Source organism: Gracilinanus agilis, chromosome 1 (genome assembly GCF_016433145.1).
Source record: "Gracilinanus agilis isolate LMUSP501 chromosome 1, AgileGrace, whole genome shotgun sequence".
Classification (NCBI taxonomy): Eukaryota; Metazoa; Chordata; class Mammalia; order Didelphimorphia; family Didelphidae; genus Gracilinanus; species Gracilinanus agilis.
The window spans coordinates 683859278-683886956 of record NC_058130.1 but is presented as its reverse complement, the minus strand read 5'-3'; the positions used below and the strand labels follow the sequence as shown (position 1 = coordinate 683886956).

Sequence of the window (27679 nt, the reverse complement as noted above, 5' to 3'; positions counted from 1 at the left end):
GTTTTATGGATCACTGTGGCCAATTAATTAATCACCTAATAGCCACATGGCAGAAGTTGATAATTTTTATATTTAGTTAATAAGACTGCTTTGAATTTTTTCCCTCCGAAAATGTTTTAATTTTCTTATTTGAGAAACTAAAGTAAGGTAACTAAAACCAGATATATCTATTATTGAAAAGTGGGGGGGGGAAGGGAATAATTCTTTTTTTTTTTAATTATGTTTGTACTTTACCTTTTTAAAAAGACTTTCTACTATCTCTCTGTCTCTCTGTCTCTCTCTTTCTCTCTCTATCTCTCCTATACCCCGCCCCCAAGCCTCAGTGGAAAAAAGAAAATCACTTCAACAAATATGAGTAGTCAAGAAAAAGATATTTCTACTGTGGCCATATCCAAAAATCCACATCTCACTCCACATATCTAATCAATTGCCTCTCTGTCAGCCTATGGGATATACTCCAAATTACTGGTCTTTGAAATCATGGCTGATCACTGCATTAAACAGAGTTCTAGTCTTTCAAAACAGTTTGTTTTTATAATTTTTAGTTAAAATATAGTAATATATAATTTGTTCTCCTACTTCTCTGCTCACTTTACTCTGTAAATGTGGTTCAAATGACACCCACTCCTCCCACTCTTTTCCTATTTGTAAATATCTACTTGTATCTTTTTGTATATATATACTTATACTCTTTAATTATGTGAATTAAGTTTTTATATTAAGTTACTAAATGTCTTCATTTCTCCTCTTTTCTTTCTTAGTATAATCTTTTTCCCCCCCTCTCTCTTTCCTTTATTTACCAATTATGTTGAGAAATGTTTTGTTGAGTTTTGCCCAATGAAGGATAAAAGTATCTACTTATCACATGATAATGTGAGCAAATAGTCAAGAGAAAGGTTCTTCACAGAAATTTATCTGCCTTACCAAACTTTGAAAAGTATGGAATTAATTTTAGCATTAGACTCCCAGAGTATATTAGAGTTGGAAGGGATTACAAAAGCCATTCAGTTTAACCAATATCTTAAAAAAAGAAAGAAAGAAAGAACATCCTCTATTCCAAACCTAACAAGGGATTATTCACTTGAAAAACTTCACCAAAGGCAAACACACTATCCTTTAAAGCAGTTTGTTCCTCTTTTGGGTAACTCTAATTGGTATGATTTCCCCCTCCTCATATCATAGCCAGTATGTGATATTTTTTCCTACTTCTACACACTGCATATGATCCTGGCCTTTGGGTTCAAGTCTAACAAATCTAATCTCTCTTCTACATAAAAGTCTTTCAAATATAGCTATTATGTTCTCACCAAGTCTTCACCTAATTTTCATATGGCATGATCTAGATGCCTTCCATTTTCCTGTGTGCTCTCCTTTTTATGCTTTCTAAAGACACTTCCTACAATGTGGCCTCTAGAACCCTACACTCTAGATCTTGACAGAATATAAAAAGACTAACATCTAATCCTAGACATGCTTTTTAACCCTGCTTTGGAAGTCTGATTTGTGGAATCCAGGCATAAGCCTTTGTATTTATCTTTTTTTAATTCACTATATTAAGATTCAGTCAATATTCTATTTTACCAAGATCTTTATGGATCCTGTCTCTATCACCTAATATGTTGGATATCTCTTCCTAGCCTTATGCCATCAAAAAACTTGACCTTATGCCTGTAAGCAAGTCAAAATTAAAGATGTTTAATAGGATAGGGTCAAGTACAGATTGAATACAAACTGAGTCAAGTACAGTTGAACCTCACAACAAGTTGATATTAAAATGCTTATTTTACAGATGAAGAGGCACGTTTAGGAAAGTTAACTTACTCACCCATGATCAAATTGCTAGTAAGTTTTAGAGGTGTAATGGTTAGAAAGGGCGGGTGCCAAAAATTTTGATTAACCCTTAAGGCACAAGACTGTTAATAGCTAGATTTATTAGTAAGAAAAAGAAAATGAGAAATATAGAAAGGAGGTGCAGAATTTCCTAGCCTAATAATACAGAGCAGCATCCCACAAGGTATTTTTCTATAGATAGCACAGAACCACAAATGAATTTGGCCATTTAATCAGTACTTAGTTCATGTAACTATACTATTATCTAGCCCACATCTCTTTATCTTAACCATGAGAATAGCAAGAAGAAGCTTTGTCAAAAATTTTACTAAAACCAACCAATAAGATAAATGATGTCTTCCACAATTCCCCTGATCTAGCAAGTAACCTTGTCAAATTGTATCACAGAATTTTGCCAGGAATTCAAGCTTATTGGTTCAGAATTTTTGATTCCATTCTCTTCCCATTTTTACATAGCAGGTTATTATTCTTTTCCAATCTGTCATGTCTCTCTGATTCCCCATGATCTTTCAAAGATAGTGACAATAGCTCATCAATCACATCTGTCAGGTCTATAAATATTTGAAGATACAATTCCTTTGGTCTGGTAACTTGACCTCATCAAATGCAGCTAGGATCTTTCTTACTATTGTGTTCTTTTCTTAATCACGAACTCCCAATTAGTCATTCTTGTTCTATTCTTTCTGGTCCCAAAGATCATTCTCCTTTGCAGAGAAAATAGAAGCAAATTAAGTACTAAACATTTATGTCTAGCCTCTGTCCCATGTTATTTAGTATCATGTCATTCACCTTGGGCAGTTATCACATCCTTTTTTTGATCCTCTTTTCCCTAAACTATATCTTTTTTAAAGGCCTTTGTGATATCCTTAGCTCTTTAGCACTTGAGAGCAATTTTACAGGAATAGGGCATGCTGTTGTATTTACCTTCAGTGTAACCTTCCATAAAAATGTAGATTTAAAATGCTAACTAATAACAAAAGCAACAACTGACTTCTATGTAGGCCTTCAAAGTCAGCAAACTGCTGCATGCACATTCTCAGTTGAACCTCACAACAAGTTGATATTAAAATTATTTTACAGATAAAGAGGCACGTTTAGAAAAGTTGACTTACTCATCCATGATCAAATTGCTAGTAAGTTTTAGAGGTGTAATGGTTAGAAAGGGTGGGTGCCAAAAATTTTAATTAACCCTTAAGGCATAAGACTGTTAGTAGCTAGATGTATTAGTAAGAAAAAGAAAATAAGAGAGAAATATAGAAAGGAGGTAAAGAATTTCCTAGCCTAGTAATTGAGAGCCTAACAACTCAGTGTCTGTCTCCAAATCTCAGACTCAGAAAATAGCACCCCCCTGCTTCTTGCTGGGTCTCACTTTATATGCCAATCCCTTCACCCACCCCCCACCCCACCTCCAACCAATTTCCTGGTTGCTGATTGACCCAGATTCAAAACAAATGGAAAGAAAATCTAAATCCCTGACTGATCAAATCAAAATACAAATTCCCTTCTCACCTAGACAATATTTGAACTTAGGTCTTTCTGCCTTCAAGTTTGGCTCTCTATTTATTACCCCATACTGTGGGACTGTGGCTATGAAATAAGGGACTTTTCTACTTACCTGATGGAAGAAATTTCTTTGATTTCTATTGTTTTTCTTTTGTATAATAATTAATTGGAAATATATACATACATACACATATGTACACACACATACATATATACATACACAAAATAGTAGTTAGCAAAAGATGACTGCAATAAACTTGTAAACAAACATCTGAAAGAATATTCAGGATTTTAAAAATATATAATCAACTGATTACCTGAATCATAAAGCCATTCTCCTCATCCATTTCACAAATACATCTGACAATTTCATTAAGGGCATCATCTTCATCTTGAGACTCTTCAAAATTGGTAGAATCAAAGTCCTGATTGTACTCATCCCCACTTAGAAGCAAACTTTCAGTTGAAGAGTCATCCAAGAACTCAACATCTGATAAGTCTAAAAAACATAGGAAAGGTCTATGAGCATATTTTCCATTTTTATAGAAGTGTTCTTTCCAGGAACACCTAAATATTTCACAGAATAATGGTTTTAAGGGAATATGGAAGAATAGAAAGTGAATAAACTAATAAATATATAAGTATGTAAGGAAAACAATGAGAGAGAAAGGAGCACATAGGAAGTATCTGATCACATTGGTTATGAATGGTTTGATTTTCTTTACCAGGGCTTCAGATACCAAAATGATGGTACTGCTACAAAATGACCATCTATTTCTATAAAAGACTAATTATATTCAAAACAATAATGTAAGAAGAAATAGATCCATTTTCTGGAGTTGACAGTATGAAAGATGACAGCCAGAAAGAAGAACTTGATTTTTCACTTCTATCTTTTCTAGCAAGAACCATAATTTTCAAAAGGTTAACTGTAAAATAAAGATTATTAAGAAGGATATGAAACCTGAGACAGCTGAAATAAGGAGTACTAACATGCTTTAGGTAGATTCAAATATCCAGAATTATTTCCCAGAATATCAAAATAATTTACAGATGTAATCAAAGAACCCAAAAATGGGAAAGGTATAAAAACAGGAAATGAACAAGTGTTGCCATGATTGATTTTCAAAAGTCTATGTATGTTTTTAGAATGATGGTTTCATCCCTTAGAGAAGGATGTGGCATATATACCAGAGGCCAGCATTGTATCAGTGAAAACTAATATCATTTCTTTTTTTTTTCTTTTCTTTTTTTTTTTTGTTAGGATTATTAGGCTGGTGGTCCTTTAAGTCCTACTCTAATGTCTCGTTGTGGAAATGATCTAGTGTTTTAGAAAACTAGGCTGGCAGAGCACAAGGTCTTATAAAGCCTATTTAGAAAGGACTGAAGAATGAGCCTAGTGACAGACTATTGAAGGATCAGTCTATCTACAATGAGAGAGTCTCACCACCAGTTTAACTACAAATAAACAAACTTTGGCAGTAGTAATTCCTAAAAACCAGGTACTAAGTTATAGAAGAGCAGGTGGAGGGGATAATCACACTGAAGTAATCACAGAGCTTTAGAATTACTAAATTGGCAAATTCTGAATTCTGGATGTTTTAGGATTACCATTATAATGCTAGTGGTAACCCTAAGGCATACAGAATTCAGCAAGGATTTTTTTTTGACAAAATATTTCACAATATTTTTGTGGAAAAAAAAAGTGAAAGATGAGCTGGATATCAGTGTTTTAGCTAAACAACAACCTAAAGAATACTAAGTAATCATTCTGATAGAAACCTTGAAGGGAGAAAAGGAATCTCTGGTGTTGTTCAATAGAACGCTTTACTAATTTGTTCAATATTCTTATTTGTAACTTTTAGACTTTGAAAATATCAATCTTGAGGGCATGAGCATGAGATAACTAAAAAATTGGATAAAACACTACCCATTCAAAAAGGCTGCTCTGTCAATGAAGACGCCCAAGTCTTTTTTTCAAAAAATTACTATTAAGATAAGTCTCCATTCTTGTGCAACTGACTTAATGAAGCATATGGTTCCACAGTACTGCTGTGCCATCAGAGCCTATCTGGTTTGTTGTGTTCAGTTCTTGGGTTTACAATTTTAATGCTGACCTTAACAAACTGAAACATATCAAAGAGGATGGCAATGAAGCTCAAAACCATGTCACAAGAGGATCAAAAAAGAATGGGATTAGGGGGCAGCTGGGTAGCTCAGTGGATTGAGAGCCAGGCCTAGAGACAGGAGGTCCTAGGTTCAAATCCGGCCTCAGACACTTCCCAGCTGTGTGACCCTGGGCAAGTCACTTGACCCCCATTGCCTACCCTTACCAATCTTCCACCTATAAGTCAATATACAGAAATTAAGGGTTTAAAAAAAATTAAAAAAAAAAAAGAATGGGATTGTTTACCTTAAAGAAGAAATTAATTGGGGAAGGGACAAGAACACACACTCACATAGCTACACAATATACATCATTATATTTTATGCCTTTTACTTCTAATTTACTATATTACCTGATATAATCACTAAAGCACTGATTTCCTCTATATAAGAACAGACTTTTGAAATTGGAATTAGATTTCTGTCTTTCTAGAGAGCAATGGATGGAGACAAATTTCATAGCAATTATAGGTGTAGAGTTAGAAGAACCTTTGGAGATTACTGAATATAGTCTTCTCATTTTGAAGATGAAGAAAAAGATAGCCTGGTTAAGTGACTTGCCCAGGGTCACACAACTAGTGATTGAAGTGGGGTACAAACCCAAGTCTTCCAACTCCAAATCAAACACAAATCAGAACTCTAACAATCAGTTATCTATAATGGAAATGTGCTGACTGATATAGCATATTGATTCCTTATTGCTAGAAGGTTATATGTTAGAGGGAATTACTATGTGGAATGGAGTGTTAGGCCCTTAAAATGCAATATTTCTAATTTTTAAAAAAAGTCATTTCCTTAAAAATTGCCTAATATTATTTTCTCTAAACAAGAAAGGATACCCCTCCCTCCTCCTTCTCTTCTTTATTTAGGGACTGGATCTGTTATTTCACTGGTATAGGGAACTTCATATTCTCTCCAAGTTATGATCACAGAGAGTTGTCTATCTCTGAGAGTTAAGTGATTTGTTTAGGGGTCATAGAGCCAGTATGTGTCAGAGGGGAAGACCTGAAGAAGGGCTTCCTGGTTTCAAGACTGGCTTTTAATCCACAAAATCATACCACTTCTCGTTGTTTTCATATAACATAGCATTGCTATCTCCCCTTTATCTTTCTGTGGAGTTTAACTCACTTTCTTTCCATGATATAGTCCTTCAAATTAGGATTTACCCAAGGTATAAATAAAATTCTCATCCCATCATTAAGAAGATAAAATGGAAATTGAAGTGAAACTAATCAACAGTCATGTTGCCAACATTTCAAATATATCACTTTCTTTATCTACAATATCCTAAGGTCATAATTTTTGTTTTCGTGGTCTCAATTTTTTATAGTATTTCATATTTCATTTTAGGAAGCTGAAAGTTATGTATTTTAAGAATTAACACATGCTTTACTTTGTGCCTCTGTTGATCCTTTTAAAAAAATTAGTACATAATTGAGATATTTGGAGAAAACAAAATGACGGTAACTTACCAAAATACTAAACTAAAGGCATATACATTTATAAAATTACAGATAAATGTAACTTTAAAACAGCGAAATGTATTAACAGCTAATAGCATGACTAGTTTGAGTTTCTGACAGAACACCAATAAGTCCTTATTTGATCGGCAAAAACTTGGAATCAATACATATAATCACCAATTTATACACTTTGTAAACTGTTTAGAATTAAGAATGTGCTTTTCCATAAAAACAGTATTATACCTACTAACAAAGTTCCAAAGGCTAATCCACAAAAGTACCATACTTTTATACTACAGAACCATTTGATCCACCCTAGGACAGATCTTCTCATCCTTCTTTCCTTTCTATTGTTGGAAACAGGACTCTGCTCCCTGTCAATGTCTGTAGTTCCTGTGCCCTGGTACAACAGGATTGAGGGACTGAGGTGATAAATAGAAACTCAAAAATGTAAGGTCTAGATCAGCACTGCCACTGTGTTGGGAATAATCTGGGAATTGTTTATTCTTTGGCTAAACTATCTCTTTCCACTCTGGTTCGTGGGCAGAAGACAAAAGTTCAGTTTCTCCCCTAAATAGAGATGTGAAACAAATCCTGAAAGTAATATTGTCAAATAATAAAGGACAAAAAGCTTCCTCCTATAATCCAGTACATTTTTGTTTTTCTCATTCATCTATACAAAAGATGGCTCAATGCACATAGATACTTTTATCTTTGGTAATACAAAGGAATGTAGAAAGAGTTATGGGGAAAACAAGAAAGTCAAGTGCTTTCCCAAAAAAAACTGTGAGGGTAGGAGAAGAAGCCCTAAGAGTAGAGGAGGGAAGGGGCAGGGAAGATGGGACAGACAGGCCTTGGGGATTATCACTTGAGCAAAAGTGCCAATAAAGGGGGTAATAAGGGAGGATCTATTTACCAGTCTTACCCCCCCTCAATGGGCACTGATAGCAGAGATCAGGGAATTGCTACAACAATCACAGCAAAAAAGGAGTAAGAAAAGAAAGAAATCAAAACAATGGGAAAAGAAAGAAAAGTGGCCACTGAGCTGCTCTGAGTTGCTGAGCTACCAAGCTCAGTATTACTATGTGCCATTCTAGATAAAGGATTGAAATAAATCTGCTATACTTAAGTCATAAACTTCCTCTGATTTATGTACCCTTATTACCTGCACTGGCCAGGCTAAATACACAGGTTATTTTAAAATAGATCATGGTTAGGCTATGAATCATCACTGCATACAAAAAAACATTTATTGGGGGCAGCTGGGTAGCTCAGTGGAGTGAGAGCCAGGCCTAGAGACAGGAGGTCCTAGGTTCAAACCCGGCCTCAGCCACTTCCCAGCTGTGTGACCCTGGGAAAGTCACTTGACCCCCATTGCCCACCCTTACCAATCTTCCACCTATGAGACAATACACCGAAGTACAAGGGTTAAAAAAAAAAAAAACATTTATTACATAACATTAAAGGGAAGAATATTAAAACAGAGTCAATAGTCAATAATGAATTGTTTGTTTCTCATCTCCCTTTAAAACATATTTTGGGTAATATTTCCCCCAAGAGGGTTGAAAGAACCAACAATCTTAACAATTATATGTGATTTTAAAATTACTGTCAGGAATATCAATTGGGACCTCCAAACTAAATTTTTTTGAAGTAATGTGGCATATAAAGAAGAGTACTGAATTTGGAGTCGATTCTTTGGTATCATTGAGCCTTGTAATCTCAAAAGAGTTGCAACTTCTCTGGGTCTGTTTGTTCACCAAAATTAATTGGATCATCTGATTGTGAATGTCCCTTCCATCTATAAAACCATTGATGGTATAAAATTACATAATATTGTGAATTCTACTAGATAAGCAAACTACACCCTAGGTTGTAAGCTAGGCAAGAATTAAGTCTGACTTAGCTACTATCAGTTTGCATGTACCCCTTATGCACAACTATATAATCTATAATGTCTCTGAAAGCCAACTTTCATGGGTTATCATAGGACTCTTCTTCTTTCCTATCTCCTATTGCTTGGAATTTCTTTTCCCTCTTCCTTTCCTTATCATGTTTCCTTGACACTATAGAACCCTTTGTTACTAGGAACCTCAACTCTGAAATTTGGTCTCACTTATCACTTATCATGGCAATGTAAAAATCCTATATTACAATACCAATATTGGTTCAAGACACTTCTGTGGCAAGATTTCTGGTAGCAAAGAGTAAGATGCCTCAATAACTTAAAAAAAAAAAAAAACCTAGACTCAATGCATTTCTTATCATTCCCCCTTCCTACCAAGAGTATCCACTTCATTTTTTGTAGACAATAAATAGCTCAAGAGAAGCATCAAGTATGGTGAGGCTTCTGTGCACTATAATTATCTAGGCCTTGCTTTTTTCCAAAGACTAAATGAAAAAAAATATGGGCAATAAAACCTTTTAAACAGTCTAGTTTGTCATTATTAATAGTAAAAAACAAAAAACTTGACAAGACTTCAAAGACCTATATTCTTGTTCCATGGGCATAGGAGAGGGTAACCATGAGAATATTCTATTTATTGAGCTAAGGAAGGAATCATTAGAAAATACCTTGAACTGAAGTGTTTGATAAAAGTTCATTAAATTAAACTGAATTGATCAGAAGCAAGTAGAGGCAGTGGAACAAGAAAGCAGGTCAACTTCTGGGGTTTTAAGAAAAAAGGTAGCAGTATATCAACATGCACTATGGATGCCTTGGTCCTTCCTTAGTTCATCACCAACTTATCTCTGGAACTTCCAACCCTACCTTCACCTCTCCAAGTCACTCATAGGGAAGCACAGTGTGGTTCTCACCACATCACACTCCTTTGCTAAATAAATTCCCAGTAGCTCTCTATTATTTCGTGTATCAAATATAACATCTTCTGTTTGACTTTTAAAGGCCTTTATAACTTGGATCCTGCCTACTTTTCCAGTCCTTTTCCATTCTACTCCTTTCCACATATTATGCCACCCAATGATGCTGGTCTTCCAGCTATTCCTTGAACTGCATCTCCCAACCAACTTCATGCATTTTCACAGAAGGCATTCAGGCGTAGAATTCTCCTCTTCATCTTTTCCTCAAGTCTTAGCTCTAAAACCTACCTTCTACAAGAAGTCTTTCCCAATGTTAGTACCTTCTCTCTAAGATCATCTCTAATATTTTAAGTATATATTATACTAGTACATAGTTGTGTTTATCCTCTGTTAGACTGTGAGTTCCTTGAAAGCAGGGACTGTTTTATGCATTTTGTTTCCTTGGTGCTTAGCATACTGCCTGGCATACAGTGAGCATTAATAAACGTTTACTAACTTGACTTCTGGTAAATGTTATAATTCCTTTACCCATGAAAACCTTGGTACATGTAATGATTGGGTTGTATAGAATGATTAATAAAATGTTATCATTTGGCTATAATAGGGATTAAAATGGATTTTTTTGGACAGTGAACATAATCACTACATCTATCATTGAGTTTCAATTGAGAATCATTTTGAGTTCCAAAATGTCAACTTAAAAATGAAATTCTGTACTCTGACCCATTTTTAAGTAGGTTCAGGACTGCCTGTAATCTAAATGACACAGTAGCCTGGAAGTTTTAAAATATTTACCTTAACTCAGATAGTGATTTACTTGTCTATGAGACAGAATTGTGGTGAGCTAATGAATGCAGCATAAGTTGAGTTTCCTGCATTTTAACTTATTTGTTAATAATAATTTTGAGTGATTCATTTGATAATAAATAAAATAATAAAAGTATAACCTTTCCAACTTTTTTCAAATCCCTGAGGCCTGACTGCCTGGAAGTATAATTATAACCCAATAGCCTAAAAGATCTCCAAAAATTCTGTACCCAGGAAAGAGTTTACTCATACTGCAGAATATGCCCTATATGAGATAATGGAAATATGTAATAATCTGAATTAACTATATTAATTTATATGATTTAGACAAGATACCTACTTCTATGTTTTCTGATTCTTTTCTTTTATTCATTCAACAAATATTTATTGAGCACCTACTAGGAAGCACTAATTTTAGAATGATACATGGAATACTGTGTTCAGTTGGTTCACATTGCAATAATGACATTTCTATAGCACTTTAAAGTTGGCAAAGTGCTTTACACTTATGTAACATCATTTGATTCTCATAATAAACATGAATCAGGTGCTATTATTATCATCCCTATTTTACAGATAAGGAAACTGAAGTTGAAAGCAGTTAAATGACTTGCGGAGGGTTATAAAACTAATAAACGATGAGACAGGATCTAAACTCAGCACTGACTACAAGTCCAGTGCTCTGTCCACTGCACCACCTAGCCACCAGACAAGTTGAAGGCTATGTTGAAACAAAGAATAACTGAAGGAACATGAAACATATGGCCTGGAGAAAAGATTATAGAAGGGTAAAATTAAAGGACTCCATGTGAATGAGATAAGAATTTTTTTCTACGTGATACCAAAAGGCAAAACAAGAGCCAATGGCTGGCAGTTGAAGTGAGGCTGACTTCAATTCAATGAAAGTTAGAATTTCCAAACATTTGGAACTGCCCTAAAGTGAAATGGACTGCCTGAAGAAGTAGCAAATTCCCTGACAACTGGCAGGCATTCAAGCAGAGGTTAACATTTCTGAGGCTCCTGTAGAGGAGATGCAAGGTTTAGATATGAGCTGAGATAGACTACATTTCTGAGTTCAAGTTTTAGAGTCTCCTAATCTTTTCTCCTCTGAATTTGAAATTCTGGTAATTATTTTAGGCTTTCCTGACTCTTGTTTTGTATCTGATTTGATCACATATCCATATTATGTCACAACAAAACATCAACAGTTTTAGAGCCCATGGTCAGGTTTCTATATACTTCATAACATCAAAAAAAGCTAGTTTTATCAGTGTGGGTACAACTTCTATTCACCAGGGATTAAAATCCTTTCATACTTTATACTAGAGTCATGATGAAAAGCTCTGGCCAAAAAGAATTATCACCATTAGAAGTTGGTCAGCCTTCAAAGTGAGGGTCTTTCTATAAATTTAATTAAGCTTTTCCTCAGACAACAGTATGAAAGAATTTTACAGACTTAATCTATTTTGGAATCCAGGATCACAATCTTGCCATAATGAGGTGCTGAAATAGGGACCTTAGTGGAGATTATTATATGCATTATAAAATTTGAAAATAAATTTTATTCCAATTAGTACAAATTAAATTATGCAGACAACAATTCCTTTGCAAACCTTGAAGTACTAATATAAATGTGACCTATTATTGTCATATAATTAGATCCTCACTTCTTAAATTATGTGCTTTACACACAATAGGAACTCAGAAAATATTTGCTGAATTCATTAAATGAATAGACTCTTATTTATTTTAGTCCCAATTCTACATATAGTAATTTTAAAGCTTTAAAATAAAAAGCAGCCTACAATTAAATGAACATACTTTCTCCACTAAGATCAACAGATAAAATAGCTCTTGGATATTGATATGACGTATTTTTCTCCGTGAACATGCTTCGCAGAGCCAGAGAACTCCCAGAGGACCGAGTGAGTGGAGAGGAGCACCTTTCCAAAAATTCTAGAGAACTGTCTTCATAGTCTGAATAGTCTGCAACATAAGACATCAAAAAATAATTTAATAAACTCTCAGGCAACCGAGAAGAGTCATCATAATGATGTTATGAAGTAGGTGCTCAAGTCATTGTCACATACAATCGAAATATAATCATTGTGTAATTTTCTCTAGTTAATGATGAGCAATCAGATCATCACTTACCAAATGATCAGGCATGAAATAAGGGCTTCTGAAGCATTCTGTCCAAAGATATAATAAATTTTAATAGGGATCCAAATTTCTTGTCATTAGCAACTGCCTTTAAGCAAAGCAGACTAAGAGGATATGTGGCTCCAGACCACCTAGAAATTTACTCTAAGGAATGCTACTATTAATTTCTCCATAATTTGGGGTTAGATCAGAGAATATTCTAATAGAATGAAGAAAATGGAAACCATTAACTGTTTAGTACTCATGAAAAAAAGTTCTGTATCATGAAATTTTTGGTAATTAGGGTAAATGCCACTAGAGTAACTAGCAAGTTGTCTAGGAACAAAAAATGACCTGAGCTCAGAGAAATCTCTGTCTTAAAGGAACTCATATTCTAATTGGGGGAATAATATGCAAACAATTACATGCACACAAGAAACATATAGTGTAAATAGGAGGTAATCTCAGAGGAAAGGCATAAGCAGAGCAAAGTCTTTTTGAAGGAGGTGGAATTTGAGCTGTCTTGAAGGAAGTCAAGGAATCCAGGAAGCAAAGGGGAGGGGAAGAGGGGGAAGAACATTTCAAACACAGGGGACAATTGGCAAAAACTGAGAAGACAGAGTGTTGTATGCTAAGAATCAGAAGATCAGTGTTTCTAGATTGTACAATATGTAGAGGGGAATAAAATGTAAGACTAAAAACAAAGTGAAAGGCTTAAAAAGCCAAAAGCATGGTATTATATTTGATCCTAGAAGCAATAAAGTGGAATTTATTGAGCAAGGTAGTGATATAGTCTGCACTTTAAATAGATAACTTTTACAACTAAGAAGAGAATAAACTGGAATGTAAAAAGACTTAAGGCAAGGAAAGCAAACAGTAAATTACTCTACTATCCAAAGCATGAGGTAATATGATAGGGTGGTGGCTATTTGAGTGGAGAGGTGAGGAAAATAAGAGATGTTGTTAAGTTAGGACACTTAATTACTGACTGGATACGAGGTGAGAGTGAGAAGTTGCAATTCGGAGTGACTAGAATGATGGTGGTACCCTCAATAGTAATAAGGCAGTTAGGAAGAGAGAAATATTTGAGGGGAAATATGAGTTCAATTTTGAATATGTTAAGTTTAAACTGTCTGTAAGAAATCCAGCCCAAGTTTTCCAGTAGGTAGTTAGAGATGAGAGTCCAGAAGTAAGCAGGAAGTAAGGACTAGATAAACAGATATGAGAATCTGTTATAGAGATGATAACTGAGTTCATGGGAACTAATAAGATCACCAATTAAAAGTGAAAAGAGAGAATTCAGGAGAAATAGTTTTAATGGGTGACTTGGATAAAGACCCAGCAAAGAAAACTGAGAAGCAGTTAGATGGGTAGGAAAACCAGGAATGTGCAGTATCATGAAAATCTGGAGAGGAAAGAATATCCAGGAAAAGAGGGTGATCAACAGTGTCAGACTACAGAGACAAGGAAGGATGAGGACTGAGAAAAGATCATTAAATATGCAAGTAAAAGGCCACTGGTAACTTTGAAAAGAGTAGTTTCTGTTAAAGGATGAGGTTAGAAGTAAGGCTGTAGAGCATTTAGAGGTGAGAGGAAAAGAAGCAAAAGCAGGGTTTAAAGGCAATCTCCTCAAGGAGTTTCAACAAAAACAGGAGAAGAGTTATAGGATGATAGCAAATGGGGTTAGACCAAGTGAAGGATTTTTAGGAACAAAGGAAACATGGGGGCAGCTGGGTAGCTCAGTAGACTGAGAGCCAGGTGTAGAGACAGGAGGTTCTAGGTTCAAATCTGGCCTCAGACACTTCCTAGCTGTGTGACCCTGGGCAAGTCACTTAACCCCCATTGCTTAGCCCTTACCATTCTTCTGCCTTGGAATCAACCAATACATAGTATTGATTCTAAGGTGGAAGAAAAAAAAAAAAGAATAGCGGAAACATGAGTGTTTATAGATATAGCAGGGAAACAGCCAGTAGACAGGAGAGACTGAAGATTATTGTGAGTGAGATGATATAGGGAGCAATCTGCTCTAGAAATGGGTTAGAATGGGATAAAAGGTATATAGAGTAAAACTTTCCTCTATAAGAAGGGTCACTCTTTATGTAAGGAGGGTGAAAGAGAAGAAATATTGGAAGAAATCTGAATAATCTGAAATGAGGAGGAGGGGAGAAGAGGCAACCCTCAGAAAATGGTTGTAATATTTTGAGGAAATAAAAGGCAAGTTCCCCAGGAGAAAGAGTAGAGGTGGATGGCAGGTAGTGCCACAGGAAACTTGAAGGGGAATGAAAAAAATCTGGAAAAGCTGCTATAGTCAGTGGGAGAGTGAATCAATAAGGGAGGTATAAAACAACTGCCTTGCTTTAATGAGCAATCAGTTGAGATTATGTAACATAAATTTGAAATCAATAGTTTTAATATGGTTTCATGACTTTTTTTCAGCTCCACACAGGAGTACCAAAATAGAAGCAAAAGCCAAAGGTGGGAATAACATAAATTTGTAGCTTGGTCAGGGCATTTTGGGGGATATGATAATAGGGCAAGGAATTCAAGTAAAGAAGACAGTATTGAGTAGAATTAGTTCAACAGGGGGTTAAAATGGGGGAGGAGTGTGTATATTCAAACTGAGATACCCATGGGGCAAACAGATATAGATATCCAGCAAGCAGCTAGGATTGGAACTGATGATAAATGATAGCTAAATATACAGATTTGGAATCATCTTTATAGAAATTAGTATGGGAGCTAATGAGATCACAAAGAGAGAAAAGGAAATAAAATGAAAAAAAAACGGGGTTCCAGGAAGAGGTGACATGGTATAATGGATGGGTCACTGGACTTAGAAGTCAGGAAGATCAGGGTTCAAATCCCAGCTCAGATACTTGGTAACTGTGTGACCAACAAAAAGTCCTCTAATTTCATGTCTCAATTTCCTCAATTGTAAAATAAATGGGGGTGGACTTGATGTCCTCTAAAATCTCTTACAACTATTAAGTCTATGATCTAATTGTACTTTAACAAATCCTTGGAGGACTTCTATATGTACGCATAGGAAAATAGATCCCAATCCAGCAAAGGAAACTGACAAGTGGTCAGACAAGAAGGACAACCAAGAAAGAGGAATGTCAGGGATGATGAGGAAAGAAGGAACATTTAGGATCACTCCTGCCATCCATTGCTTCCAAGCCTACACCAATTTTGCTGAACATATGTGGAAATAATAATGCAATCATTCTGGCTGGGTTCACTAAGATTTATAATACTGGGCCCTCAATGTTGCCAGGAAATCCTTTTATTCCTCACAATTTAACTCACTATTCCACTAAACATAGTAGCACTTCCAAATCTTTTTCATCCCACTTCAAACCCGAGTCTCTGCCCCACACCTTCCATTATCTCAGCTGAGAACCTCACCTTTTAGTAAAAAAACTGAGGTCATTTGCATAGGACTCTCTCTTTCACCTCCTCCTCATCATTCCATCCCCTCAATCTTCTCATATTTCTCCTGCCTTTTGGGGCTAAAGTCCTTGAGAAGGACTTTTATAATTGGTGCCTCCACTACTTCTTCTTCTTCTGACTCTTTTCTTAACTCTATACAGTCTGGTTTGTGAACTCATTATTCAACCAAAACTTCTTCCTTGGAAAGTTACAATGATTTCTTAACTGTCAAGTTGAAGTGTTTTTTTTTTTTTTTTTCAATTCTAATCCTTCATTAACTCTCTGCAGCCTGTGACACACAGTTGATCTCTTTCCTGATACTCTCTTTTCTTTGGGTTTTCATGTTTCTCAAAACTACTTATCCAGGCCTAACCTCCTTGTTAACCTCCAAAGTACCTATTAGACATCTTAACTTAGCAGTCCTGTAAAAATCATAAGCTGAATATGTCTACAATTGAACTCATCATTTTTCTGCCTAAACTTTTCCCCCATCCAAACCATCCTCCCAGTCCCCAAGTGTGCAACCTAAGTGTACCTTCAGCTTCTTGCTATCTCTTAACCCACATACTCATTTTTTTTTTGTTGAGGAATGTTGATTTTCAATTTGTAATATCTCTCACATATGCTCCTCTTCTCTGATACTGCCATCCCACCCTAGACTACTGTAATATGCTGCTATTTGGTCTGCCAGTCATAAGTCTCTCCCCACTCCAGACTATCCTCCATTAAGCCATATAAAAGTGACTTTGTTAACGCAGCCTCATCCTCTCTCCCCAACCTATAAGCTTTCTGTGGCTCCCTATGACTTCCAGTAGTAAACAGAAATCCTTTGGTTGGCATTCAAAGCACCTTATAATATTTACCCTGAACCCTCTGATCTTTCCAGTCTTCTTACAACTTATAGTACCCTTTCCCTCAAGTATTCTTCTACTGACATTAGTATTTCCCTACCAGTGACACTATTATCTCTCTTTCAGTGATACTAGCCTCCTTGCTATTCTTAATATAAGACATTCTATCTCCTATTTTGGGGTAATTTAACTGGCTGTACCCACTGCCTGGAATGCTCTGGATCCTCATTTCTACCTCCTGCTTCCTTTAAGTCCCAGCTAAAATTTCACTTTCCACAGAAACCCTTTCCTAATTGCTTTTAATTCCAGTGCCTTCTCTCTGTTGATTATTCCTATTCATCATGGATAAGTTGTTTTTTTTTTTTTTTAAAATACATAGCTTTTTTCATCCTGTATCTCCCATTAGATCAAGTTCCTTGAGAAAAAATACTATCTTTTTACCTTTCTTTTTGTCCACAGTACTGAAAATAGTGTCTGGCAATAGTAGGCATTTAATAAGCATTTACTGATTGAGAAAGAGACTCATGGTGACAAATGCTATAGTGAAATTGAAGATAATGAAGACTGAAAAAAATCTCATCAAAGAGAGCATTTAAAAAAATCAATAATAACCTTTAAGAAAGCACTTTAGGATGGAGAGTCAAAAGTCAAACTACAAGAGATAATCAGATAATCCAACAGTCAATTAATCAATCAAGAAATATTTATAAATTGCCCTCTAGTACCAATCAGAGGTAGTTGCTAGGGATACAAGTACAAAGAATAGAGCAATTCCTATTAGCACTGTGATTTGAATTCATTAGAGAGTCAAGTACATATAAAAATGTATACACAGCACAAATATAAAATTAATAAATACATGTATACACATAAAGTAGTCAAATACAAAGTAGTTTGGTAGAGATGACACTAGCAGTTCAGGGGCTCAGGAAATACAAAAGATGATGCCTGAGCTGTACATGAAGCACAGATTAAAGTGAGGTAAGGCTGAGGTAAGGAAGGAATGCTTTCCAAGTATAGGGAACAGACAGTGCTTTAAAGAGAATGGATAGGAGATGGATTGCTGTCTGAGGAACACAGAGAAGAACTGTTTGACTAGAGTGAAGAGTATTAGAAGAAGTAATGTCCAGTGAGGCTGGAAAGATGGGCTTAAGCTCAAGTGGGGTTCAGAAGCTAAAGGAAAATGCATATTTTATTCTAAAAGCAATGGAAAGCCACTAGAGGGTTTTGAATATTCTATTACTTGTCAACAATTAGGAGTCTTGGAAAAATCTAAGGAAGGAATAATGAGGACCTGAACTAAGCTGGCAGCTCTATGAATGTAGATAAGAGCTCATTTGAGTGAGAAGATATCACTGTAGAAATGGTAAGATTTTGCATTTGGATGCAGGGAGTGTGAGAGCGGATCAGTTTTAGAAATACAGAATTTCAGCATTATCCAGTTTGAAATGTCTTAATAGGTAACTGGTGATGAGGGGAAAAAATAGATTTAGAAATATAGATCAGAAAAATGAACTGCATAAAGATAATAAACACATGGAAGTTTATGAGGTTGCAAAGAGAGAGAATATAGACCTAAAAGAGAAGAGGTCTAAGTATAGAACATTAGGTAACACCCATAATTTGGAGGCATGATGTTTTTGATAAGCTAGCAAAGGAGGCCTGGTTAGACAGGTAGGAAGAATAGCATTAAGAAAACCCAGAAAATAGACTATCCACAAGGCAATGAAAAGTGGCAAATGAAGCAGAGGAACATTAGAACTGAGAAAAGACAATCAGTTTTAACAATTAAGAGATCACTGGTTGCATTTACAACAAAGAAGGCTTCTGAATGGGAGGCAGACTGTCCAGCATATCTACTCAAGCATACCCTGAAATTCAGATAAGATTGAATATTTAAATATTTAATAACTAAAAAACTAAAAAAAGTAATTTTTTCCACCCCAGTACTATATGAAAAGTACACTGCTATACACACCAGTACTGCTCAAAAGCCTTTGAGGGGAAATAAAGAAAACCCCAGCAGTGAGTGCCAGAGCAACCAGAGATGAGACAGGTAGAGCCCACAAAGCTATTTTGAAAGGCTACAACAGTCAAGGGATCCCTTGAGAAAGTACAAAGGTGGTCAGAAAGCAGAAGTGGGCAACCTTGAAAGTAACTACTGACTATGGAGGTATAAAATAGCATAGAGCTGCAGTGCCTAGATTAGGAAAATCCAGGCCAATGGACTCAGAAGTTCATAACACTAAGCCCTTAAGACTCAAAACTCTGAACTTCAAAGATTCAGGAGGACCTAGAAAGGCTAGAGGAACCAAGAAAGGTAAATTTATTTTAACTGAAAGGAGTTGTATAATGATACAGTATTAACATTCTAGGATAGAGAGAACAAACAAGTGTGTCTTGAAAATTTTAATGCCTTCACTTAAAAAAGAAAACTTGAGGTCCTGAAGGTAGAATCGTTTTGTTGTGAGAATTAAAATATGCTTTTGAGACATAGAATAAGGAAGACTAAGGCAGTCATAAGAACAGTTTTTGATTGTGTTAGTTAAGTCAGAAGGACCTGCTATTCCCGTTGACCTTTTTGTTTCTTTTAAAAATATTTCTATTTCTATATAGAGCACACTGAGGGCTGTATGGTTAAAGTCTAAATATGATGGCCAACTGTCACTAATGGGTAAAAATGTTTTTAAAATATTAATAGGTCTTTATGTTTTTAACCTATTTATTACCCTTTTATCTTCATTCTGAATGCTCTCTGGCTGATACGGTTTGAATAAGTCTCTTGCCAAGCATTCTATAAAGCAGAGTATCAAACTTGTAGCCCACAAAATAAAAATGCAACCTGAAATAGATAATGTTAATTTGTGGTTTTCTAAGACAGTATATAGCCAGCAGGAATCCACTTCTATTTAAGTTTGACGCTACTGTTGTAAACTATTTTTGCTTCCATTGTTTTTTGCAGTTTTAAGAAGAAAGTACTGTTTATATTCTTTTGGCTTTAAACTAATTTTATATGATAAAACTAAAGACCGCATTTATATTTAAAATCCTCGATGCCACTGGCTGTTCTGTCTCTCTATTTGGCAAAATTCTGGTGTTTTGCTAGCTAAGGAGTTTCTAGGTTCCTCGGGGTGATTGAATCCTGTTGCTTTAAATTCCCTTAAGAAACAGGGATAACCTGTTCTTTCATCTATTTCAAAAATTTCAGAATTCATAGTTTAAATAGGTCAGTTGGAGACTTTTAATTTCATATTGCATTCACACATATTTATTATTCTAGTTATGTATTGTTCAGAAAATGATTTTATCTAAATATCTCTTATACATATACAAGTACTTCTGTCTGAGAAAGAAGCTTTAGAGTAACAATTGGGTCCAAAATTTAATAAGAATAATAAAAAAAAAAGAACACACTAAATTTGAACAATGAAGGCCTTTTAAGAAAGCTAATCTTCTCCTGTAAACGAAGTTTCATATTTTAAACCAATATATTCTCATGAGTTGGGTTGCAAGAGCCAGCCATGTATGGTCCATGTGCTCTACTGGTATCCTTGCAAAATCAAGAAAAGGCAAGAAGACCTCTGGCACATTAGGTAGCCTTCCCTTTGTGGAAGCTATAGGAAGATATGGGCAAAAGAAGCAAAAGTAGTGGACTTTGGAGGTGAGCAGGATGGATAGCAGTGATCTACATTAGTGGATGGACATTCTTAATACTGAGATTTTAGTACTCTTAGGTGAATCATGAAAAACAACAATCTCTGAAATATTAATATTGTGGCACACACAAAAGGCAAATGAAAGGATATATGATAGATATAAATAAGTTGCACAACATATGGCATAAAATGTCATCAAAGAGAAGCAGGATCAGAAGAGAGTTGGTCATACAGCAAAAGTGAAAGATAAAAACATGGCTAGCTTGTATACTCCTTTAGTATTTGTTATGTCAAGAGGTCTAGAGCATCACCTCCAGCATGTTAAGTGGAGGATTTATGGGAGAACATGCCAGAGTTACATAAGATGAGAAGTTATGTGGGCTCATTTGTTCATTTTGTTTGTTCCTTCCTCCCATCATTTAAACTTTCTTTTTAATATTTATTTTCTTTTTTAAAGATTCAATTATCTTATTTTCAGGTTAAAATTCTCTCCCTCTCACCTCCCCTTCAATCATTATTTTCAATCCATCAGCCAAGATCCATCCTATTCCACACCCCAACTCCCACCCTAGGTGAGAAAGGAAAAAAAAATACAAACATGTCTAGTCAAACAAAACAAATCCCCACACTGGCCATGTCCAAAAAAAGATGCTCCAATCTTCATGCACTATGAGTCTATCACCTCTCTAGCTGGAAGTGGAGAACATGCTTCATCATGAATCCTCTGGAATTGTGGTGGGTCATTGTACTGATCAGAGTTCCTTAGTCTTTCAAAGTTGTTTATCATTACAGATTATTAGTACTGTATAATTTATCCTCCTGGTTCTCTTTACTTTGCATCAGTTCAAATAAGTCTTCAGAGATTTCTCTAAAACCATCATGATCATTTCTTGTAGCAGAATAGTATTCCATCACATTCATACTCCATAACTTGTTCAGTAATTTCCCAAATGATGGGCACCTTCCTCAGTTTCCAATTCTTTGTCTCCACAAAAAGAACTATTATAAATATTTTTGTACTTATTGGTCCTCTTTCTCTGATCTCTTTGTGTAAGTTTTGGTAGTGTTATTGTTGGATCAAAGTGTATCAGTTGGTTTTAATTTGTACCTCTGGAGGAAATAATTTCATCAACAAGATCATTGTGAATATTAAATATGAAATAAGAATATAGTGAAGTTATTTTAGTAAGGGGAGAATATTAACATATGAAACAACGAAAGAATACATCAATTTATCAAGGATCTTTGTTCTGGTCAAGTATTTGTGATTTCAAGGATGTGAGAACTCTTCAATCAATGAAGACTACAATGAAAATTGCAGTTATTCCTGAGGCTCAGCAAGATTAAGTCATTTGATCCATGGTAACAGAGTTAACATAGGAAGCTTGGTGTTGTAATGGGCAGAGTATTGAATTTGGAATTAGGAAGATATGAGTTCTAATCCCGCCTCAGACACTTACTTGATGTATAACCCTGAGTTATTTAACCTCTCTGCTTCAGTTTCTTTACTTATAAAATTGAGAAAATAATAGCACCTGCCTCATAGGGTTATTGATAGGATTAAATGAGATAACATGTAAAGGACTTTGGAAACTTTAAAATGCTATATAAATGCTAGCTCTTTTGAGGGCAGATAGGTAGCACAGGGGATAGTGTGGAACTTGGCATCAGTAAGACCAGAGTTCAAGTTCAGCCTCAGACACTTACTAGCTGTATCATCTGGGTAAGTCACTAAACATTTCTTTGATGCAGTTCCCTTATCTTCAGAATGTGGATACTACCTCAAAGGGTTGTAGAAAGGATCAAATGACATAACATATAAAGCACTCTGCAAACCTTAAATTGTTCTATAAACATGAGCTGTTATTATATAAGTATTAGAGAAAGAATCTGAAGTCAAGTCTTTCTTATTCCAAGTGTACTAGTCTATCTATTATATATTATGATGCATCTCCAAGGTGATATAAAAAGGAGTCAATTAATAGAAGGAAATAAGAAAATGAGAAAAGAGAACCCTAAAATATATGTTTCTACTAATAAATAAGTGTCTTTAAGGATAAAAAGAGGGAAATCTGAGTATAAAATATAGAACAAAAAAAATGCAAGAAATTACTTTCTTATGAGATGCAAATTTACTTCACTAAGAGTACATTTTAAACTTATGTGTTGAAACAAGTCATAGCTACATTACAACACTAAAGCCAAAGGAAGTGAGTCAGTTTATATCAATATCCAACCAATGAATATCGTGTTCTTTCTTGGGAAAAAATCTGAAAACTCTCTGACCAATTCTTCAATCTCACGTGAATTTTGGAAAACCATCATAAATGGAAACATATTATGGTCCCACAAAATGAAAAAAATTATAAATATCTCTACATAGTATTTTCACTAAATTTCTACTCCAAATCCTTATTTTGCTTTGGAAGAACCTGTCTTTGAGAATTCTCTATAGTTATAGCAACGAAACACAAGCTTTGGAAGGTCCTACAAGGCTAAAAAGTTTAGGTCTTGATCTGTGTTTTGAGGACCTGTCTAGCTAATTGCTCTAGCAATGCCTCTAGCCAGCTGAGCTGGATGGTTCAGTGAAAAGAGCACTAGACCTAGAATCAGGAAGACTCGAGTTCAAATGTGAGCTTAGACATTAACTAGAGATGAGACCCTTGGCAAGTCACTTAATTCCAATTTGCCTTAATCCACTAAAGCAAGAAAATGGCAAATCACTCCAGTATCTCTGCATAGATAACTCATGGATAGTAAAGGCTTGCTAAGGTCCATGGAGTAACAGAAAGTTAGACAGGACTGAACAACAACTAGCTAACTGCACAAAGGTACCTCATCAAGAATTTGATTAATAGGTGGTTTCTTTTGAAATGGTGAAGTAGAAAGTAAATACTTCTCTTTTATAACTTGTTGTATCTTAGGAATCAAAGTAGTTTTCTACTGTTGTGTGATGGTAATATTTATTTCAAGTAAATTATTGCTTCATTAAAGATATTAAATAGGAGTTAATAAAGCAAAGGAAAAGCATATAATGCCTAATTCCTTCCTGGAAAGAACTTACACACTAGAAAAATATGGCTTATTTTATAATCTGTACATTTGAAAGTAAAGTCCTATTTGTTATTTTACTGTGAAGACAATTTATCTGTACATTTGAAAGTCAGGTCCTTTTTGTTATTTTACCAAAAACAGGACCAGAGACTAATGTAGAGATATCAGAAATGCTATGAAGAGAAGTAGAGACAATATCATAGCGACGTTAAGAGAAAAAAAAAAGTTTTGTATTTTTCTTTACATATTTCAGTTATCTAAATACCCTAAAATATGATTACATCCTCAAATTCTGTGCTATTCTCTCATGAACCTCTAAACCTTTTTTTAAATAGAGTTTCACTGATTGGTTTCATGTTAATAATCCCTGAATCTCTACTCTTCAAGGTGTAGAACCACACTTCCAGTTATTTAAATATTTGCTAGCACCTCAAATTCAACATATCCAAAGCCAAACTCATCTCTCAAACTCTGATTTCCTAATTTTTTTTTTTATTAATGACATTATTCTTTCATTCAGACTAGCTTGAAAACTCAGACTACTTTCTCTTACTTTATCCCACATTCAATTAGCTGCAAAGTCTTTTGATTCTCCTTCTACAAGTTTTTCTTATATCTGACTTCTACTTCTAGACTGATTCAGGTTCTTATTACCATTTGTTCTGGATTATTAGAATAGTCTTGAAACTTACTTCCCTCTAGTCTCCAATCTATTTTATCTACAATTCCCATAGTAATGTTTTCAATTCATAGTTCTGATCACATTGCTTTCCCACCTGAAAAAAAAATATACACCAATGGCAACTTACTGTCTATTAAATAAAGTTCAAATGTCTTAGTCTAACATGGTCTGGGTCCATTCTATTTCTCTATTCTCATTCTACTCTCCTTTAAGAACCTGCAACTTGGACCAAAATGAATTATTCATTATTCCTAAAATTGACCTCCTTTTCCTGTCCTTGTGCTCTTATACATGCTATACTTCAAGCCTGGATTCATTCACATTTCCTCCTTTCCCCATTTAGGTCTGCCTGCTGAAATTTCCATCCCCTTCAAAGGTAAGCTCAGTCAACACAAGTTATTAAGCACTTACTATATGTCAAGATACTACCATTTACTGCCTGTTGTTAGTAGTATTAATAATAGTAATAACAGACTACTTCACAAACCTATGAATTGATCACAGAGGATCATTTCCCACCTCCAGGATAAAAATAGTGTCTTCTTCCTTGATGTTTCACAGCATTCAATGTCTATACTATGCACTTTTTATATTCTATTATCTATTAAGTTACTTGGATTACTTCCTTATAATCTTTATTTGACTGGTTTTTCTTTGAGTAACAGACAATATCTTTTCATCTTGAAATCTTGGTATCCAGCACAGGTATCTCAGAAAGTGTAGGTGCTTTGTACTATTTGCTAAAACCTTTAGATTATTAGGAACTTCATATGTTAAAAATATTTTTTAAATTAATATTTACTGAGAAATTTTAAAGTATCATTTGAAAGTTTTCATTTCAAGATCACTCTTATACATTTATCATCTGGGAAGGTCACTTCTAAGGTGACTAAGAAAAGAAAAGAAAGGTAATGGATCAGAACTGCTTCAGTTTAATAATTACAAAGGCTCTTAGTAATAACCACAAAACACAATTTTAACACTTAGAATATTTATAAAAAGTATGTCCATATATTCCATATTTATTGTTATTAGTACCTTGTTAAATAACTCAAAATTTCATTTATAGTTCTTTTCAGAAGAAGGGTTATGAATACAAAGATGCTATCCTTTGTCACTTAATTGAAAGGGGTGACCCAAAATTGTTCACAATTCTTTAGCATAAGTTCCTTTCTGAGCAGGTCAATAATATCAGTACTCATCTCCTTTCTTATTTGTCAACACCAGTCTCTCTAAGGAATGTCCTATCCCAAGTAACACATTAAACAAATGTAGGCAACTACTACAAACAAAAGAGTATGGGAGATATAAAAATGAATGTAACCATCTCTATCCTCAAAAAAATCACAATCTGCTAAGGGAAATAAGCCATGTACCCAAATAACCACAATAATAAAAGACGATACTCTGAGTACCAAAGACAGAGGGCTATAAGGGTTCAGAGAAAGAAGTCACTTTTGATGTATTGAGAGATCAGAGAAATCTTCCTAGAGCATTTAAAGGGGGCTTGAAGTATGCTGAGGATTCCAAAAAACATCAATTACATTTTATTTATAAATGGTCTTTGGTAATTTGTTCTTTCCAAATTTCTATCATTTTCCTCCCCTTTAAGACACTAAAATTTAAGAAAGCATTTTTCTAAACTAATTTGGCATCAGAACACTTTTGGGCTCAAAATATATGGACAAAATCCATAAAATAGTATTGTAGGCTACTTGGGGAGACTGCCCCGGTCAAAAAGCCATGGAAATGTTGAAGGGAAACAGAAAAACATCAAGCCTATATTCAAAATGAGAAAATTGACATGTAATACGATACCTTCACACGTTCATATTTAAAATTTTAGAAAGGATAATGTTATCAGAACTGAAAATTTCTCACAGAACTTCTACTCACACTGTAAATCCCACCAGGTTTCCATAGAATGCATATTTTTAAATACTAGTAGATACTTTGTGTTTTCTTGGGAACATTGGAAAATAAGTCATTTGGCAACTACATGACAGAGGATGTACAAATTGACTTCTTTCTGCTGTGGAAACATGTCTAAGTAAAGCCTCCATAACCCTATGTTAGTTTAAGAATAACTACAATAGGGATACTCAGACCATGTACTTAAGCTCCAACTATTTTTGTATAAGCAACTTGAACAACCTGAAGAACTTCAAAAATCTTATTTCTGTATTATCATACACTAATCTAAATAGTGTAAAGTAGTTGTGTGAATTTTAATTACTGATGAATCTAACAGTTTCTCCAATGTGTCATTGATCTAGAATCTTTACGAGATAATGAAAGGATTAGAAAAAAGAAGTAACAAAGGAAGAATGCAGCCACCTCAGAGAGAATGCAGCCACCCCAAAGGGCTCCTTTCCAGTCAGTCTCCTTGAAGGTATTCTTCTTTGGATGTTTGGGAGCCCTCGATAGAGAAAGGACCAAGAGAAATTTCCAAATGACTTTAATGACGCTGTAGGTGAGACGACTGATTTTCAAATGAGTTAAATAAATGAAAATATATGTATCAGATGTTTACCTTTAAAACAACAGGAATTTAAAAATGTGATACATTAGGAAATTACTAGATTTTTTTTAATGCCCATTTTATATAACTTACCATGCTGCTTGGATTTCTTTTTTTTCTTTTTCTTCTTTTTTTGTTTTGGCCTGAAATGATCTTTATCTCTTTTCTCCTTTCTCTCTTTATCCTTTTCTTTCTTCTTACCTGAATGATATAATAGAACATTTTAATAGTCATCAGTCCCAGAAATTTTCCTTTATGATTAATCTAAATGTAGCTTATAAGTTTAAATCAGCTATTCCAGTCACCTGCCCAGAAAAGAAGAATTAAATTAATATGTTGGTGCCATAAGTCTAGACCTCTTAATTAACTTATTGAAATATAAGAGGGGATCTTCATTAGCAATACTGAGAATTACCAACTCCTAAAACCTTGAAGTCAACAAAGATATTAGTGTAAATCTTTGAGAATAATAACTTGATATCAAGATAAATTAAGACTCCCAATTTAAGAGAACATATTGAGTAGGCTCCATATTTCTAAATTTAATTTTGAATTAGAAAATTCTTAAAAAGATATTCTTTGAAAACCCAACATAATATATCAACACAAAGGGTTAGCATTTCTCTTTTTAAGAAAAACAAAATTAGGTCACTTTCTAGACAATCTTTGAACATTTTCTAGAACAAGGGAAAAATATACATTCCCCTTAATGACTTTCATAGGAAATTAAC

At 34.7% G+C, this 27679-nt stretch overlaps 1 protein-coding gene across 2 annotated transcripts in view; it reads right to left on the bottom strand.

Annotated features, from left to right (window-relative positions):
• PHF20L1 (PHD finger protein 20 like 1) overlaps positions 1-27679 on the bottom strand; it is a 114366-nt gene that overhangs the window by 19298 nt on the left and 67389 nt on the right. For both annotated transcript variants that reach the window (XM_044669213.1, XM_044669216.1), the window contains 3 exons: positions 27042-27149; positions 12432-12596; positions 3672-3853 (listed from right to left, as the gene is read on the bottom strand). In XM_044669213.1, the coding sequence (XP_044525148.1) occupies positions 3672-3853; positions 12432-12596; positions 27042-27149 (455 nt within the window). The remainder of the gene's footprint in view (positions 1-3671; positions 3854-12431; positions 12597-27041; positions 27150-27679) is intronic.